Genomic DNA, 18,970 nt, shown 5'->3' with positions numbered 1-18,970 from the left:
GCTCCTCGTCTCACCGGCACGTGTTGAGAAGCGCGGGAGGATTCGCGGGAGCTCGGGAAGGATCGCGGCGATTGGATCCAGCTCGCTCTCGCTGGAGCCCGGGTACCGACAAGTTGAAGACCACACGAGGTGGAAAGGTTCGAGTTGGGCTCTGAGTTTCAGCTCACCTGTCCTCCGAGCTGGAGCTCGTGATTAAAGGCCTCAGCCACCATTTCGTGTGTGTGTGTGTGTGTGTGTGTGTGTGTGTGTGTGTGTGTGTGTGTGTGTGTGTGTGTGTGTGTGTGTGTGTGTGTGTGTGTGTGTGCGCGTTCGCGTGCGTGTGTGCGCGCGCGCCCGTCTAATAAGTAGGAACTGCTGTTAAGTGTAAATGACTGTACATAATAAGTAGATGGTTGTAGTTCTTTTGTCTTGCTTTCGTTGCTTGTATAATTGCAGACGTGTTTTGCCTTATTTAATTGCATTCGTGTTTCATTATAATAAATGTCCTTGTGTGAATGTACACCTGCTCGTTGCATCCATTCCCTCATTGACTGAACATTTTGTGTGTTGGGAGTGAGAAAGCCGTTGGTTTGCCGTAATAGGGGGGCATTTGGACCGACGGTTCTCGGCGATTACGCCGCTCGGAATCGCGCACGGACAAACTCACCTCGGCGGTTTTTTTCCGTACGAGTTCCGTCGAGGGTGGAATACCCCGATAGTTGGATCACGTGGGTATTTAGGTACATTGAAGATTGGCAATCGACCCTACCCCACGTGATCTGCCGATTGGCGTATTTCGGTTCTTGTACAAGGACCCGCTCGGAGTTATCCGGGCAGCGATCTATATTCCGGGCGATCGGTTGGGCCGACTCGACTTGCAGTTCCGTTCAGAGCGGTCGGTTGGCAGCTGACACCTGGCCCGTAACAATATATACACTAATCCCCCGCAATATCGCGGTTCACATGTCGCGTCCCCGGTTCATCGCGGGTTTTCCCTTGGAACCTAACTAATTTTTTCTGCAGATTCCCCCGGTATATCGCGGTAATAATATATAAAATATAAATTATTTAAGCAATAAATTATAACACGTGGCGCTCAACCAGTCGCAAACGTACGAGACAAAGTTTCGCTTGTGAACTTCGAATATTTTCTACGTTTTTTTTTCTCCAAGCCCTACGATGCCGCCCAAACGCCCTGCACCTTCTTCGGTTTCTGGCAAGGAATCGAAGCGTCAGAGGAAGGTCCTGATGCTCCAGTAGAAGGTTAAGGTGCTCGATATATGCTTCGGGAAGGAAAAAGGTTTGCCACGGTTGGACGAGCACAGCCAAACCGACCAGACCAGAAAAGTCGATCTCCGGCACACAAACCCGATCATGCCAAGTCGACCAGACCAGACGAGTCAATCTCCGGCACCTCGAACCGGATCATTACCAAGCCGGCCAGACCAGACGAGTCGATCTCTGGCACCTCGAACCCGATCATTGCCAAGCCGACCAGACCAGACGAGTCGATTTTTTTTATTTATTTATTTATTTTTTTTGGGGAGGCATCCATTCATCATGGATTTTCACTTCTCGTGGGGGGGGGGGGAGGGTTTGGAACGTAACCCCCGCAATGAACGGGGCATGACTATATATATATATATATATATATATATATATATATATATATATATGTATATATATATATATATATATATATATATATATATATATATATATATATATATATATATGTATATATATATATATATATATATATGTATATATATATATATATATATATATTCATATATAGATGTCAAATTGGGACAGAATATGTGGAGATTTATTCCGTCCTCCATTGAATCTGTGCTTTTGCCTATTTAATGGATGGCTTTTAACTGCTTACAATTTCACTCTGGAGAAGTTTTGAAGCATATGATTATGTCCACATTTGAATGGGCAGCCATTTTCTTCCTGGAACATCCCCACACATGGAGTACCATCATACTGTTGCGGTTTTGCAAAACCACATGCCTCTTAGACAATGGCACCCAACATACAGTGATCCCCAGGCAGTTATTTCGTTAGTCTTTGTGCAGCCATATCTTCCCTTTATGTCCAGTGGATTAGCGGGACGAAGTGTGTTGCATGGGTCTTTTTCCGAAGTCGCATTGTATCTCGATCTTCCCTTAAATACTGATTTCCATTCCAACCATTTCCTTTTATCCATGGTACAAATCAAATCAAGCAAGCAAGCAAACACACACAATATGAATAACAAGCACCCACACAGCCTCCCTTGAGCAAATCACAAGAAGAAGAAAGGCTGCCTGGCTCGTGCATGGCACGTCCTCTCCTTCAAATATGCGTGCCAATTGACAACGGCATCTCGCATTGCTCACCCCATGGGGAAAAGCCAAGAATGAGCAAAGCACCAACCACATCTTGCCAGGGATGTCTCGGATGGGCACAAGAGACGAGGGTCATATCAATCCCATCGCCAGAACACAGCAGGATGGGCAGCGAGGGACGGGGTTCACGGGAAGAGCGGTCCGGGAGTTCGGTGCAGAGCTCCGGGTCGTGCCGCGCTGGATGTGTGAATTGTAATGATGATATGCTCGGTGGTCATATTTGAGCCATAGTTGAATATTTAATCAAGAGTCAATAGTTGTGTATTAATCAGCTGTCAGGATTCAAACCTTGCTTTAAAATGTTGCTTTAAATGTTCCATGCTCCCCAACTGTTCTTTGGGCAGTGTCCAACTGATTTTTGGACAGCTTTTATCACCCTTCCTGTTGTTCTGTGGTAGCGTGCCCTTCGCGTGCCCTTGGAGGGAACTGTGGAACTGTTCCTTTAGTGTATGCTGCCCACACATTCCTATTCTTAGTCATCACTAGAGTTTTGCCTTTGTTATCAGCAGGTGCCAGTGTAGGAGGCTTGGAAAGTCGTTAATTTGCAAGAGTTGCATATCTGAGAGTTGTGTAGGCGGCTTGGAAACTGTTGGGTTGCATATCTGAGAATTGACCGATTCAACTTCCCCTAGGGCCCCTCGAGAGGGGGGAAAGAAGCCCACTGCCACATTTATTTCTTTATTTCTTTATCCCTTAGCACACTTTTAGTCCACACCCAGTTCTGCTTTTGTGTGATTATATTTATGATGGTTTTGAAGCATAATCTCAGTGTGATTCGGAGGCACCTAACTGAAGGGTCACTGAGTCACATTCCGCATGCGTGTGGTCTTCGGAAATAAAACGTGCAATTCGAGGATCCTCATCTGACTCTGTCATCTTACTCGGCCGGGTGGAGAGTCATAACACGAATGACACCGCTTCTGGCCCAAGGAGGGTGGCAAGGTGTGGGTGGATCTACTGTTGCCCATCAGGAAAGCGCAATTTGGGTCACGGCACGTCGCTTCGGGTTGTCACCCCACCCTTCACCTGGGGCTTATTAAAGGTGGATCGTGAAGCCATCCACCCTCTTCTTCGCCTGCCTGCCTCGCCCTCTTTTTTTGCCTGCCTGCCTCGCCCTCTTTTTCACCTGCCTGCCTCGCCCTCTTTTTCACCTGTCTGCCTCGTCCTCATTTTTTTTACCTCTCTGCTCCACCCTCTTCTTCATTTATCCTCATCTGCCCGTTGCTGGATCGACACTCGTGGTTGGTGTGTGTGATTGACGTTCTTTTCCATGAGCCCTGGCAAAGTGACGAAGCAGAAGATAACGCGTCGACTGTTGAGGTGGGAACGTTCAAGCGGAGCGTCCCACGGAGGTACATGCTCCACTCACAGACCAATGCAACTCGAGGCAAGGGGTCTTTTGCCTCATCCATCTTCTCTCCCATCTCTGTTTATACCCCTCTATCCCATCCCCTTTGGAGGCACAAAAGAGCATCCCACTGATTCGCAATCACAGTTTCCTCTGGCATGACACTGCACCCCCATATTGCACCACACTACACCGCCCACTCCCACAACTTTGACACCAGTATTTCTCCTTCCTCCCACCCCCAAAGCATACTGGGTTGCGTTGGTCGGCTGACCGTGCCAGGTATTGCGAGGCTGTTCATCCTCATCTACTCTCCTCCTTTCTGGCTATCTGATCTTCCTCGAGTTTGTGTGTGTGAGGGAGACTCTCGTCACTTAAGTTAAGATTGCATAAGTTCAGTTCTAATGGGATAAGTCATCTCTGTGTCTGCTTTTGTAAATTGCTTGCCTTTTGTCGCACCCCATGAATTCCTTGCTGTCCCTGCTGTACATAATCATAAACCCATTAACTGTGCCACATACCTTTCCTCGCTTAATTGTGAATAAATGCTTGTGAAGAAATGTTCACAGCTTGTTTTCAACTTCTCCTTCATTAGTCCAGTGTGGTTCGTATCCGAGCCCAGCCGGGACGTTATCCCCCAACGATCTGTTTTTCGAGCCAGTACGTCCATGGGCAGTTATGCTCGGTTACAACTGATCTGGAAAGGTGATCTGGTTTGAACAAGGTGCACTGAGGGTGTGTCCCCCGGTAATAAGATAACGTGACCATTAGGTAACCGGTATTCATCAGACGGAGGACCCAAAGTCACGTGGTCGAGTTATTTGCATTAACAGTCAATTTACGACCCTCTGCATCAGTAAGTTATTCATGTGCGACTGCCTGCGATTCTCGAGAGTCTCGTGGGAACCCGAGGTAGCTTCCCACCCCCCCCCCCCTCGTGGTCTTCTTTTCTCCACAACAGCACTCCAAGATATGACTAGCCTCGGGGTGAATTATGGTTGTCAAAAATAACGAGGGCACAACCACAACAATAGAAACACATTCATTTTACATAACAGAAGGCTTGTGTCCCTTGCAGGTCATCGGTGAAATGGACAACTTCTTGGAATGGCTTCAAACACAAGGCCTGAGAACAGAAACAGCCCAAGCAATGATCAATGTGCTTGGAATTGAGACTCAGAAGGTGCTTCGAGCTTGTACAGACTCCGATTCATTGCGACCAGAGCTCCTCTCTCTCGCCAAAGAGAAATTTAAATTTGCAATGTATGCTGACTTCTGCAAATTTGTGAAATCTTTTTCGAAGTCGCAGGTTGTGCGTCTCGCGGGCTCTCCTCTGTTGGGAAGTCTGTTCTTTAACTTGGAGAATGTTGTTCGAGAACTTTCCAGTTTCTGTCAAAACTTCATTGGATTCCAAAATGTGCAGCTGGAAAACGTTCCTGGCCTCATTGGAATTGGTTTCAGTGATGTCTGCCACCTCCACCATCAGGATGATGGATCAACACCCAAGTCTGGTATGTCACTATTTTATACTCCCTGCATGTCAATAAATACCTTGATCTTCCATCAACCTTTTTAGTTTTTGTAACTTGTACAATCTCCTTTGGAACAATTTAGTATTGTTGAACATGAATGTGGACTTGAATGTTGGTGCTGCTGAAGCAGTCTCCGTGGCCATTGTGCACAATCCTGGACGGGACACCACGCCAACACAGGATACCAGCAAGCTGGCACTCATTTTGCCAAACCTCGGAAAGATGATTGGCAGAATCAACCCCACCTGGCATTCATTGAACAGCTGAGTGGGATTTGAACTCAGGATCCTCGGATCCCATACCGACCACCCCAATCATTAAGCCAACACCAGGCATATCAATTGACATGAAAATTCACAATTGTCATCGAGTGGTGATGGGAATATACATTTTAAATTTCAACCTGATCGGACACATGGTTTGGCTGCCAGAATTTTATTATTATTTATTTTTGAATCTGGGTTTTTATTTATTTATTTATTTATTCTCAACATGGCTCGCTTAAGCATGGTTGGGTTTGAGGGTAGAGAAAGAGCAGCTGAAACTGGAATCCCATCCATGTTCATCCTGATGATTGTTAGGCTTCCTTTTGATGACTCCAATGCAGTACTTTAAATGCAGGATTTGATCTTCTATTTGATTTGAATTTGATTTATTTTATTCCCATTCTGAATTCAATTGAATAAAAATAAATGTCATGGGTCATTGTAAAATGTCAGGTCAAAGTGGGGTTTCATCAAAGTGGGACGTCTTAACACCCGATCATTATTGCCAGCAGTTATGAAGTGGTCTTTCTCGTTGTATCTGTTATTAATGATGTTACACACCAGTCCATGAACATAACACAAAATTCACGAAACAAATCAACAGAAAACAAGTCCTGGCGAGGGTCTGCAATCTCTGATTGCCCTTCTTCTTGTTAATCGAAATCGCTGAACTCCGTCCGTGATGAGGATTGGGACTTAAGGCATTGTCTCATGAATGAGGAATTCCCAGTAAGACTGATTCATCAGCTCACGTTGATTAAATCTCTGCCTTTTGTAGACGCCGCATGTCGCTACAACCGATCAGACGGTTTGATGAGATCCTCGGATCAGCTCCTGCACAGGCCGTCCGCAATACACGTTACACGTTGTCGTCTCAGCTCATGCTGGTGCACCGAAAAGATAGCGAACTTAACTGTCTCGAGGAAGTAAAAGTCGTCACAAGGTTGACAAGACCCCAAAACATGATAAAACTCAGAAAATGTGGATTTTTTTTTTTAAACATCTCGGTCTTTGTTCCAAAAAGAAGAATCTATTTAGATCTGAAAATTTTTATTGAAATCAAATCAAGGTCTTCGTTTTATTTTATTTCATTTTATTTGAAAATCGATATAATGGCAAACCTCGCATGAGAGCAAACACACAGAAGGTGTAACAAGGAGAGCAGGAGACAGGAGGGACAGGAGAGGGAAGCAGAAAACAGTGGGGAATAGACACATGAGGAAATCTGTGGAAGGGAGCGGGATGGGGTGGGGAACATGGGATAAACAAGATGGAAGGAGAGCAGTGAATACGAAGGATGTGGATTAATGGGGGTAGAAAAGATCATGGTTATGGATGAGGGAAGATGAGAGATGATCGTGAACAGCTGTTTTGAAGACCTGGAGGGGAAAGTGGGATCGAAGAGTGTGTGGGAGTTTGTTCCAAAGGTGGGGAAAAAAGAGAAATGACAGAATAAAGGTGAGCAGTGATTCGTGATTTTGGAAGTTCTACCAGAAAGGGGTTGCTGCTGGAACTTGAACACCCTGCGGAGTTGTAAACTAAACTTCAGCAACTGCAGTTTGAACATCTACCCTCTCAGTGCAGTGTTGGGTTAAATGTCGACTTGTGCGCAGGTGAAGGTGATCTGGAAGAGGGAACAAGTTTCCAAATGGACATTCCTCAAAACCTTTTGAACTCATCTGTTACGATTAAAGAGTCAAACGATTCATCAATGCAAGAATCCAGCATTGCTTCTCTCCTTGTTCCAGGTTTGTATCACATAACAGAAAGTGCTGTGTGATGTTGAGAAATGTCTTTTGTTTCATGTTCTGTGTCAGGCACATCTTGCATAATGGCAGGAAAGTTGTTCACAGTTTGTGGGGAAAATAATTCCATTTTGGCTCCAGCTGGAACATTTGCTCCTCAATGTTATAAAGTTTTGTTTGCATTGCAGTCCAGATTCCTCATACATCCCCTTCTTCCTTCTCTTTCATCCTATTACCCCAAATTCTCTTTTCTCCCTCCCCCATTCCCTCAACCCTGCTCCTAATTTACCCATTCCCTTAAATATATATTTAATCCCCACTTTTTGTGAGAATGAAAAAAATTCAGATATCCCTTTTTTTTTTTCTTTTTTTTTTTTTTTTAAATACAACTTGCAGTCATGATTTCCTTGCCGAATGACTTGCTGAAGGACAACATGAAACACAAGGACAAAATTGCTTGATCTCGTTGAAGGGAATTGTTTTTAAAGCTCTCATTCAGCACACTTCAACATTTTAACATTTATATTGTTTTTGCAGTTTCCCAGTTTAATTCCATGATGATGTGCGGTACCCACGAGCTGAGTCCCAGATGCTTCAGCACAGTTGGCCAAGTTTAAAGGGCCAGCTACCTTATTTTGGTCTTTTCTGAAACTATCATGAAAGCCGGTCAAAAATGACGAGGTGGAATTATTTTATTTTAAACGAGTGAGGTACCCGTGCTCTGCAAGGGAGGGACTGGACAGCCAGTTGACGAAGGACTTGGCAAAAAAATGACGAAACTACAAATGCCGAATCCAGGAATGTCACTGATAGGAATTCCTCAAATTTTTCTCATTCTGCTTTAAACTCAAGCTCTCTATATTTTCATTCAAACAGCAACACAACATGACACCATTAATTTAACAAAATACTGTTTCGAAGGCAAATGCCACTCTGACGTTATATCCTGATTGAGAGGATCTTCGTCCAGATCAAAACTCAAAATCGTCAATGTATTGAGGTATTCATAAAAACTCCCACCCACGTGAGAACACCGGCTGGGACTCCAAAATGTTCCACAGAAGGTTTGGCAGGGCTATCCCTAAAACTGGGGGAGTTCAGGGACAGACACACAGACAGACAGACACTCCTGCTTTGTTACATAGATAATTGGAGATTATAAGATATGATGTTTTGAAGCAAGAAACATTATTTTCAGATGCCACATGTACAAATGTGAATCCATTTGCTTTGTCGTCTGGGACGTTTCATTTTAACAGTACAGCCTCGTGAGTGTCCCAAAATCTGAAGCCTTGGCCGAGTGCCAGATGTACTTCTATCTTCTTCATTTATGAGACATCATACAGACTCAAATTAGCTCGTTTTGTGAGACAGTGTGGCTGAAAAACCTTCTTCAGCATTGAGAGATGGAGCAAAAACGAGACACAGGTTGACACCTTATCAAGTTGCGGATTGATTCGGAAGAAACTTGTTCGACAAGTTGGGTGTGTGACTGTGACAATTTGGTTAGATTTTGGTGAAGATGCAAATCTGCATTCAGACCAGAATTTTTTTTCAGCAATTCGATTAAATTATTCAAGCACAGCCAAAGAGTTGTACTGTTGCTCCGATTTACTCTTGCAGATGAGGCAAACTCAAAATTGCCAAGATGAGGCAAGACAAGACAACATAAAAACATCTTTCGCAACACACAGATGATATCGGCAAAAGGTGAAGGAACAATTTTAGAATTACTTGATAAAGACAACTCAGAGAAAGAGGGATGGAGAAGAGCCAATGAGGGTTCACTGAAAAAGTGTGCACAAGATGCCTGAGTGGACAGCCCTGACGGATGCGTCTCTGAAAGGGGAAGGGATGACACAGGCTATTATTTACTTTTTGCAGGGCATGATGCATTTATTTATTTATTTATTTCATTTTTTTTGCAAATCCTGCTTGGTATGAGTTCCATACGAGAAGGAGTGATACACACTGAAATTATTTTTTCCTGATTTAGGAATGGCAACCCAAAACGATGAGATGCAGTTTGACGAATGGTAATTAAGTCTCACCAAAAATATACGATTATAAACCGATCTCAGGAATGTGAAACGTTTGGGCATTTACAATTGGTCGAGAGATGACTGTAATTTTTTTTTATTTGGATGCATTGTGAGCACTTTGAACATTGTTTTATCGTCTGTGTTAAGGCCTCAGTCACATTTGCTCTATGGCGAGGATCAGACGGCCGTACGCCCTCTGAATTGACAGAAACGTGCGGCGGCCGCAGAGAAACAGGTGGCCTCAGGGTGGCCCTATGCCATTTGGCTATATTTTACAGGCCGTAGGGTCGCCGTGGAATGAAATTGCGGAGTTATAACTTTTTATCATTTCTACGCTCGCCGTAGCAATTCGACAAGCCAAGCTATGACGTAGATGTGTTCCACGTCGACCGTACATAGGGCGTGCGGTGGGCTTGTGTTTTCCGTGCGGCTGCCGTAAGCTCTTCTCAATGAAAAATGAATTTTCCCAACCCCCAAAAAATTACGGCGGCCGCACTATTTACACGGTCACCGTACGGTGGCCTTGCGGTCTGTGTGACTACCTGTGGGCAACGCAAGGTCGACGCACGGTTCCCCTACGCCCGCCGTGCACCTACGTAGTCCTCTGTGGCAATCTGCGTCGACCATGCGTCCACCGTGCGCTACCGTGAGAGATCGGAGTATAGTTGTTTGCCTATACACAGTGGTGCCCCCAGAATCCGAATTTAATTCGTTCCTGGAGGCTGTTCGGATTGCAAAAAGTGAATTAATCTGTTCCTGGACCCAAAGAAAACCCACTTTCAAGACACTTTAAACTGAAATTCCCCATGTTTAAGGTAAAATAGGATTAGTAAATGACCTTTGGTGGCACTGTATTGTATGTAAACTGGTACAATCACCAATCCAAAGGTCCACACAGGCTCCAGGTATACACAGGTATATACAGGCTCCAGCTCCGGCCTGGGTTTCGATCGCTCGCGCACTCTGCGAGAGCACTGCCCCCAGGGCAGCTCAGAAAACATGATGCCCCCAGAACCACAATCACTTTCATCAAACGCATCGGGCTGACGTATTCATGGATATTCGAAATTACAACCGGTTTTGCTGTGAAATTCAATCCTTGCCCGACAGTCCGTCACACCACGTGATCGGATTGCTTTTTTTGTTGATTAAAACACAAGATGATTAAAAAAAAAAAATGAAGGTGAAGGTGAAAACACGAGGTGAGGCCTCAGTCACATTTGGCTCGGCGCCCGGAGGGTCTACAAAATGTCCGGACACTCGCAATTATAAAGCGGCCGCAGTATTTCCACGGTCACACAATGGAGCATTCACATATGTTTTTATTTTTCGGGTAGCCGCACGGCGTGTTTATAAATTGTGGAGACCGAAAATTTAATTTATTAAAATTAAAAATTAAAATTTATAAATTGCCGTAATTTTTTGGGGGTTGGGAAAATTCATTTTTCATTAAGAAGAGCTTACGGCAGCCACACGGAAAACGCAAGCCCACCGCACGCCCTTCGTACGGTCGACGTGGAACACATCTACGTCATAGCTTGGCTTTGTCGAATTGCTCCGGCGAGTCTAGAAATGAAAAAAGTTATAACTCTGCAGTTATAATTCCACGGCGCCCCTACGGCCTGTAAAATATAGCCAAACGGCATAGGGCCACCCAAAGGCCACCTCAGTTTCTCTGCGGCCGCTGCACATTTCTGTCAATTCAGAGGGCGTACGGCCGCCTTATCCTCGCCGTGGAGCAAATGTGACTGAGTACTTCCACGGACGAACTGAATGAACAAAGCGCGAAGATGCGGCTCGAACAGGTGGGGGAGACACGTGAACAAACATGAACACTACGTTTTGTTCGGGTTTTTTTTTAAAATGTATTGGGTTTTTAGGGCCAAACTTTCTCGAAAAAATTGTTCTGATTCCAATTTGTTCAAACAGCTTGGCCGTTCGGATTCTGGAGGCACCATGGTATGTTATAGTTATCGTATATTCAGTTATATATACTGGTATATTTTTATTTCAGTAAAAAAAAGGACTGGTATATATACCCACTCATTACCGTCATTCTGGCCCCCTGCCTTGCGGGCACCTTGAGGTCTTGTGTCTGCCTTAAATTATATGGCCGCTGCAGGGACGCCCAAAGGTCACCGTGCGACATCAAATCAAAGACCGTACGGCACCCCCACGTTTTCGGTCTCCACAATTTATAAACACGCCGTGCGGCTTCTCGAAAAATAAAAACATATGTGACTGCTACATTGAGTGACCGTGGAAATACTGCGGCCGCCGTAGAATTGCTAGTGGCCGCAGATTTTGGAGACCCCACGGCCGCCGTGGCATATGTGACCAAGGCCTTAGCAATGACACAGGCTGTCAATTTGAATCTGCTGCAAATCCCCTTCCTTGGGGAGGAGACACAAGACGACTACCCTCAAGGTTGGGGAAATTAACCTTGAACTCTGCTGAAAAAAAAAATCTCAATAATTGCAAGTCCCAGAATATCCCAGAATCCTTCCCATAATCCACAATAATTTCCAGATTCTTGTTGACAGTTCAGTGTATCTGCTTGAAAAGAACATCAAACCAGATGCAATGTTCGTTGCATACAATATTGTTGGCAGAAAGTATGAATTTAGTGTTATTTTGTGGAGATCCACCACTTTCAAAGATTTAAAGAGAAAACCTGTTTGTATAATTTTTGGTAAACCAGTCTGAAGGCGTTTTAAAATGTACATCTTGCAAAAGTTTGACATTAACAGTCCAAGATGTACTTTTACAGAAATGAAAGGATCACCTCAATGCAAATCCAACCCTTGATACTCTCCAAAATAGAAATGTCTTTTTCTGATTTCCAAATTATAAAATGGGTAAATTTGCAAGGAAAGGTCAAAATCTTCTGAATCGGTTTTGCCATGTCCGAACTGTCACCAGGTTACATCCTGATATGATTCAACTCAAACGACGAATAATTTTCAATTTCACACTGCACGTGAAAAGGCTGAAACTCCGTATTTGCTTCGAAATCTTGTGTCCCAAACCCATCGCTTTCTGTAACCCACCTCATCCAGTCGCACCGAGCTGTTGCTGGACTCTGTATCCATTTCTCCTAACAAGGTGGGGAGCTTGCTGTCAAACCTCGACTCAGATTCTGCAACCTGTCCAGACTGCATTTGCCCACGTTTCGTAAAAAACTGCTCTGCTGCTTTTGCTCACCCTCTCTCTGTTATGTTCACCCTCTTATTTATTCATGGTCATCTGCAATCTGCTTGCACATCAGCAAACATTACCGCTCTGCAGAAAAAAAAAGGTGCAAAAACATATCCCTGCAACGACAGACCAATCAGCCTTCTCCTCATCATCAACAAGGTTATGAAATCCATCATCACTTCAGACATTAAATCTTTCCTCCTCTCCAATGGCTTGATTTCCAACAATCAATTTCGATTCAGACCACGTCACTTCCCTGGAGATACTGCTTCTACTCTCCCAACAATGGATGGAGATCCTCAATGTCAGACATGAAATCAGAGCCATCTCCCTCGACATATCATGTGCTTTCGATGGGGTCTGGCACCCTGCCCTGCTCACCAAACTCTCTTCCTGTGGTTTCCACGGCCATCTCCACTCATGGCTCGCAAGACTTCTTTTACTGTCACAGCCAACGTGTGGCCTGAAATGGAGTTTTCTCATCCCCTCTTCCTCTCCAGGCTGGAGTTCCTCAAGGCAGCGTTCTGGGCCCTGTTCTTTTTCTAGTTTTCATCAATGATCTCTCTGACTCCGGAAAATGCTCTTTATCTCCTTGCTGATTTGTGATGACTCCACCCTCTGCCGTACCATCTGCCATCCCTCAGATCAGCAAGCAGCAGCCTCTTCACACTCTGCAGATCTCGATAAAATCACCAGGTGGTCCAACATGTGGAACATGTCTTTCAATCCTAACAAATGTCACACTCTCACAATGTCTCTCCAAAAGGACCATCTGGAATCCCCCCCCCATCTACTTTCTGAACAATCCTCTCGGGGAAGTCCTTTCATTCAATCTTCTGGGTCTCACTATCTGCAATGATCTTTCGTGGGAAAGCCACATTTCCAAACTGACCTCTGAAGCCAGTCGCTGACTGAGCATCCTCAATCGTGCAAAGTCCTTCCTTGGCACAACTGAGCTTCTGACCACATCCAAAGCTTTCGTCTGCAGCTTGATGGAGTACTGCTCTCCCCTATGGGTTGTGCTCCTGCCTCTCAGCTTTCCCGGATTCATGCTGTGGAAACCAAGGCACGTCGGATCATTGGTATCTCCCACGATGAGGCTGAATCTTTTGGTCTCTCACTGTCTCACCGTAGGCATTTTGGGGGACTTTGTCTTCCACAATCTCCTCCTGCTTTGTCTGCGATATGTCCCTCCCCCCGCCCCCCCCCACGCCCCTCACCTATTTTGCCGCAGGGTGCTGCAGATCCCCCAGCAACTCCCTTCTCGAAAAACTCTCAATATTAAGAATCACTGCTCACCTTCATTTCAAATTCTCTGCTTTCCTTCCTGAAAGTCCCTGTCGTTTCAGGACCTAAAAGTTCCTGTCATGTCCATCTTGTTTCCACTGTGAACCCCACCCCATCCCTCTCCCAGAGATCGCATGGATTTTCCCCACCATTTTGTCCTTCCCTCTTGTCTCCTGCTCCCTTTGTTGTATATTCTGTGTGATAGCTTTCATGCGAGACTCGACTTTGCACACAAAAAAAAAACAAGTTTTCCGAGTCGATTTGGCCTTGGTGTGTGTGTGGTAATACAAACTGAGGTTTCATGCCACACCAATGCCTGAAACACCCCAAGTATGCTCGAAATTGTACAAGGTTTGTCCGAAATACCTGAGTGTGGATCGGACTGACAAAATGTTTCCTTTTGTGTTCAAAACATGTTGCAGAGCACTGTTGTGAAACAAAAGTGATGGCGAGATCTTGTGGTTGTCTGCCACAATTGAGAGGATGATCACATGAAAGAAATAGTCGTTGCTCAAAACGAACACCATCTCTTCCCACCTACCGGCACATGCACACAGACAATTTGAGTGGTGAATGAAACATCCGTTGCTATTTCCTGGCAGTTATGCAAGAATACCTGTGAATAATTATCTTTTTTCATCACATTTCCACCAATCAGATGAACCACCATCTACTTGTGGTGGAGAGAAAGTGTACCATCGAATCCTCCAAGAATAATTGACAGAGGATGGTAAAACTTTCAGGATACCCCCACCCCTTCACGATTCCCCAGCAACTATCACCCCCAACAATACCCAACACCACCTCTCTGCCTTAGCACCACGACCCCCTCCACGGGGGCCAGACATTGTCATCAACATCTCATGGACATGGCACAGACACAAATTGTGTCTGGGGAAAGTATGAAACAGGACAATCCCAGAACATACAAGACAACTAGTCAGCCAGCGACAGTTAAGCAAAGCATGTCACCCATTTTATCTGTCCTGTCGAGCGATAAGGGGTATTTCTGCTTAATTTAATACATAAACCGATTTATCACTGAACACAAAATCCCTCCCTTCTCAACCGTCAATTCAACGTAAAGCAAAACCGACCAAGCTGCCGTTAACGTGACCGAAGTTTTGATATTTTTAACAGCTCCATCTTCACTTCCGCATTATTGCTCTGAAACTGTCACACAAGACTTTAAACGATTCGGCTCCATAATTCCCCTGAAAGGGATTCCATCAATAATTTTGTCTCCAATCGTTTTTTCACGAACTGACATATCAGTTTCAATATTCTGAGAACCTTTAGAGTTCCTGATAACGGTGGAATCGGTATCAGAATCTGAGCTCAAGATGCATTGTTTCTCCATGTGAAACAGCCATTTGGATGAAGGTGGCGTACAGATGTGACGTCACTGTGAAAATTGAAAATCGACACTCAGGATTTTTCACACTTTTAATGATTTGAATCTTTTTTGCCAATCACAAAGTGAGGGAGAAGAACTTTCATGATGATTCATGCAGGAATAATATGGTTCGAGCCTGAAGGACTTGGTCACTCATCACATGGGGAGTGGGTGTCTGTAGTTTATGAATTTTTACAAATGGTGTGTAATATTTTGACAAAAAAAACTGCACAATGACTTGTTCTTGTTTTTGTTTTTGTAGAACAATCAAGAGGTCAAAATGGACAAATTACCTCCCGGTGTGGCTTGGCAGTGAAGACGTCTTTTTTGAAGAAACATTTGCGAGGTCAAGACTCACCACCCTTAAAATCCAAGTGTATGTCTGGTCCTCGCAACACAAAGCTTAACATGAAATTAATGAAACACAAACCTGTTCTCGAAAGGAGAATACATCCCAAGTATAATGTGTGCACGATGGATTTTGCAGCAACAGGTGACCTCAAAAAACCCACAAATGGAGACAACAACCAACGAGAGCATCCTTTCAAATGCTACATTTGTGATCAGGATTTCATTTCTCAAGAGAACTTGAATGGCCATCGGACCACCCATGCAGGAGAACACCCACACAAATGTTCTGTCTGCAGTAAAGGTTTTCTTTATAAATACCTTTTAAAAACACATTTGAGGATCCACACAGGAGAGCGTCCTTTCAAATGCTCCACATGTCATAAAGGTTTCTCTCAAAAAAGCCATTTGAATATCCATCTGAGGATCCATACAGGAGAGCGTCCTTTCAAATGCTCCACATGTCATAAATGTTTCTCTCAAAAAATCCATTTGAATATTCATATGAGGATCCATACAAGAGAGCGTCTTCACAAATGCTCCAAATGTGATCAATGTTTCTATCATAAAATTAGTTTGAATCGCCATATGAGGATCCACACAGAAGAGCTTCCTTTCAAATGCTCCACATGTCATAAATGTTTCTCTCAAAAAGGCCATTTGAATATGCATCTGAGGATCCATACAGGAGAACGTCCTTACAAATGCTCCACATGTCATAAATGTTTCTCTCAAAAAGGCTATTTGACGAGCCATATGAGGATCCATACAGGAGAACGTCCTTACATATGCTCCAAATGTGATAAATGTTTCTCTCATAAAATCAGTTTGAATCGCCACATGAGGATCCACACAGGAGAACGTCCTCACAAATGCTCCATATGTGAAAAAGATTTCTGTCATAAATCCAATTTGAAAGTGCATTTGAGGATCCACTCAGGAGAACGTCCTCACAAATGCTCCATATGTGATAAATGTTTCTCTCGAAAAGGCAATTTGAATATCCATATGAGGATCCATACAGGAGAGCGTCCTCACAAATGCTCCAAATGTGATAAATGTTTCTCTCATAAAATTAGTTTGAATAGCCATATGAGGTTCCACACAGGAGAAGGTCCTCACAAATGCTCCATATGTGATAAATGTTTCTCTCGAAAAGACTGCTTGATTCGCCATATGAGGATCCACACAGGAGAACGTCCTTACAAATGCTCCATATGTGATAAATGTTTCTCTCAAATAGGTGGCTTTAATCGCCATGTGAAGATCCATACAGGAGAGCGTCCTTACAAATGCTACACGTGTGAAAAAAGTTACTCTCAAAATTTCCATTTTGAAAAGCATTTGAGGAAACATACAGAAATACGACAAAAGAAAGGTGACACACCAACTATACATGGATGATTTAAACTCTTCAGTCCGAATGATAAGAAATTTGCAGATCAAGTTAAATGAGTAAACAGTACTTGGAGGACATCCGAAAGGAGTTTGATCTTGACAGTTGTGCCAAGTGCACATTTATACAAGGAAAATCAATTAGAACAGACAACATCTCAATCGATGAAAGCAAAACAACACTGGAACGAAAAAATGACACATCCTCCAAATACTTTGGAATAATAGAAGGCCCCCCCAGATACAACGCAAAAAAAATGCGTAAAATAAACAGCCAAGAATACCGACGCAGAATAAGACATTCTGAAGTCATCCCTCTCTCTCCAATGAACTTAACCAAAGTGAAAAACCAACTTGCAGTTCCGATATTCCAATATCGCTGCGAAATTATAAACTGGCCACAACTGGAGATCAACAATTTAGAAACAAAAAGAAGGAAACATACTGAAGAAGGTGGCATCATCAGCAAAGACAAGACATCAATTCAATTTTCCACATAGTCAGGATTGTTGCCGAAGATGGAGCCTTGGTGCACTCCGACCTTGACAAGGAGAGGATCCTGTTGATTGGCTTTCAGTGCAGCTTTCGCTTTGCGCTTCGGATCATTGTCCTGCGAAAATGTGAATCTCATAGGAGTTTGAGATTCATGGCTGACTCAAGCAGGTTTTCATTCAGCATTCTCCTGTACTTTGCACCGTCCATTGTTCCTTCTATCCTGATGAGCTTGGCAGTCCCTGCTGATGAAAATATGCCCCGTAACATGATGCTCTTGCCTATTGTTGGCTTCGCGGTTAAGGTGGCTGACTTGGGACCTTCATGTCCTGAGTTTGAGCTCTTGTCATCGTTCAATCAATGGAAGATGGGGTTGACTCAGCCTGTCATCCTTCTGAGGTTCGTGAAATGAGTAACAGCACACTGAGGTCATAACCATTCGGGGTAACCTGTGTCATGGTGTGTGACCTGTCCAAGACTGTACTCCTTGCCAATTAAACTGCCTTCATGGCACGAAACGAATGGTGTTATTATTTTAACATGGTGCTGCCACCACCGTGACAGACAGTGGGGATGGTATTGACTGGGTGATGTGTCGTGTTCGGCTTACGCCAGATGTAACGCTTTGAATTTCGACCAAAAAGTTAAAATTTTTGCCTCCTCTCACCACAAAACCTTTTTCCACATGCATGCAGTATCACGAAGATTGTTTTTCGCAAATTCCAGACGAGCTTTTCAATGTGTCTTTTTCAGTGATGGTTTTTTTTTCTTGCCACTTGTCCATCGATGACACCTTTTTGAAGGGAATGGGATATTGTTGATTGATGAACACTGACCTCGATCTCACACAAGGAGCCTTGCAGATCTATCAGTCATTGTTGGATTTCAGGGACATCCCAGAACCGTTTCCTGCTTGCCTGGCTGCTGAGTTTGGATGAGCAATGGGATTAAGGAAGAGTCCGGGTGGTGTGATACGTCTTCTACTTCTTAAGTATGGATTTCACCGTACTCAAAGGGCGAACGAGTGACCAAATAAGTTGCACTGCAATGGACTCCTTGGATATGTGGAGGAGCTTCATTTTTACACCAGTGATAACATTCAGGTGAAACCGATTACACTTATTTTGTAACCTTTCAAACAATTGATTTTCCCAGAAGTGATTTCGGCTTAATTCGGCAAAGGGTTTGAATATTATGCAACTGAAAATCGTGAGATTTTTTTTTGTGTGTGTGTGCATTGTCAAGGTGCGAACACACAGAATGTACAAGAATGGGAACAAGAGAGGAGAGGACAAAAGAGTGGGGAACAGAGATATTAGATCTGTGGAAGTGAGAAGGATGGGGCGGGAAACACGGGGTAAACAAGATGGACACGACAGGGACTTTCAGGACCTTACATGACGGGGAACTTTTGGGAAAAAAGCAGGGAATTTGAAGGAGGTGGGTTTGGGGTGGATTAACGGGGGTAGATAATTATCATGGTTTTGGATGGGGGAAGATAAGAGGTGGTGGTGAACAGTTGTTTTGGAGACCTCGAGGGAAGAGT

At 44.1% G+C, this 18,970-nt stretch overlaps 1 protein-coding gene across 2 annotated transcripts in view; it reads left to right on the top strand.

Moving 5' to 3' along the window:
• The window catches only part of LOC147029138 (uncharacterized), an 84,461-nt gene extending 66,519 nt beyond the window's left edge, over positions 1-17,942 (top strand). For both annotated transcript variants that reach the window (XM_085876280.1, XM_085876279.1), the window contains exons 2-4: positions 4,802-5,234; positions 7,135-7,269; positions 15,452-17,942. In XM_085876280.1, coding sequence (XP_085732406.1) covers positions 4,814-5,234; positions 7,135-7,269; positions 15,452-16,941 — 2,046 coding nt within the window. In that variant the 5' untranslated portion in view covers positions 4,802-4,813 and the 3' untranslated portion in view covers positions 16,942-17,942. The remainder of the gene's footprint in view (positions 1-4,801; positions 5,235-7,134; positions 7,270-15,451) is intronic.
• The last annotated feature ends 1,028 nt before the right edge of the window (positions 17,943-18,970 follow it).

Source organism: Eptatretus burgeri, chromosome 4, assembly GCF_056783735.1.
Source record: "Eptatretus burgeri isolate ZD-2024b chromosome 4, Ebu_testis_v1, whole genome shotgun sequence".
Lineage (NCBI taxonomy): Eukaryota > Metazoa > Chordata > Myxini > Myxiniformes > Myxinidae > Eptatretus > Eptatretus burgeri.
Note: the sequence above shows the minus strand (reverse complement) of the source record. Positions and strands in the feature narration are given on the sequence as shown.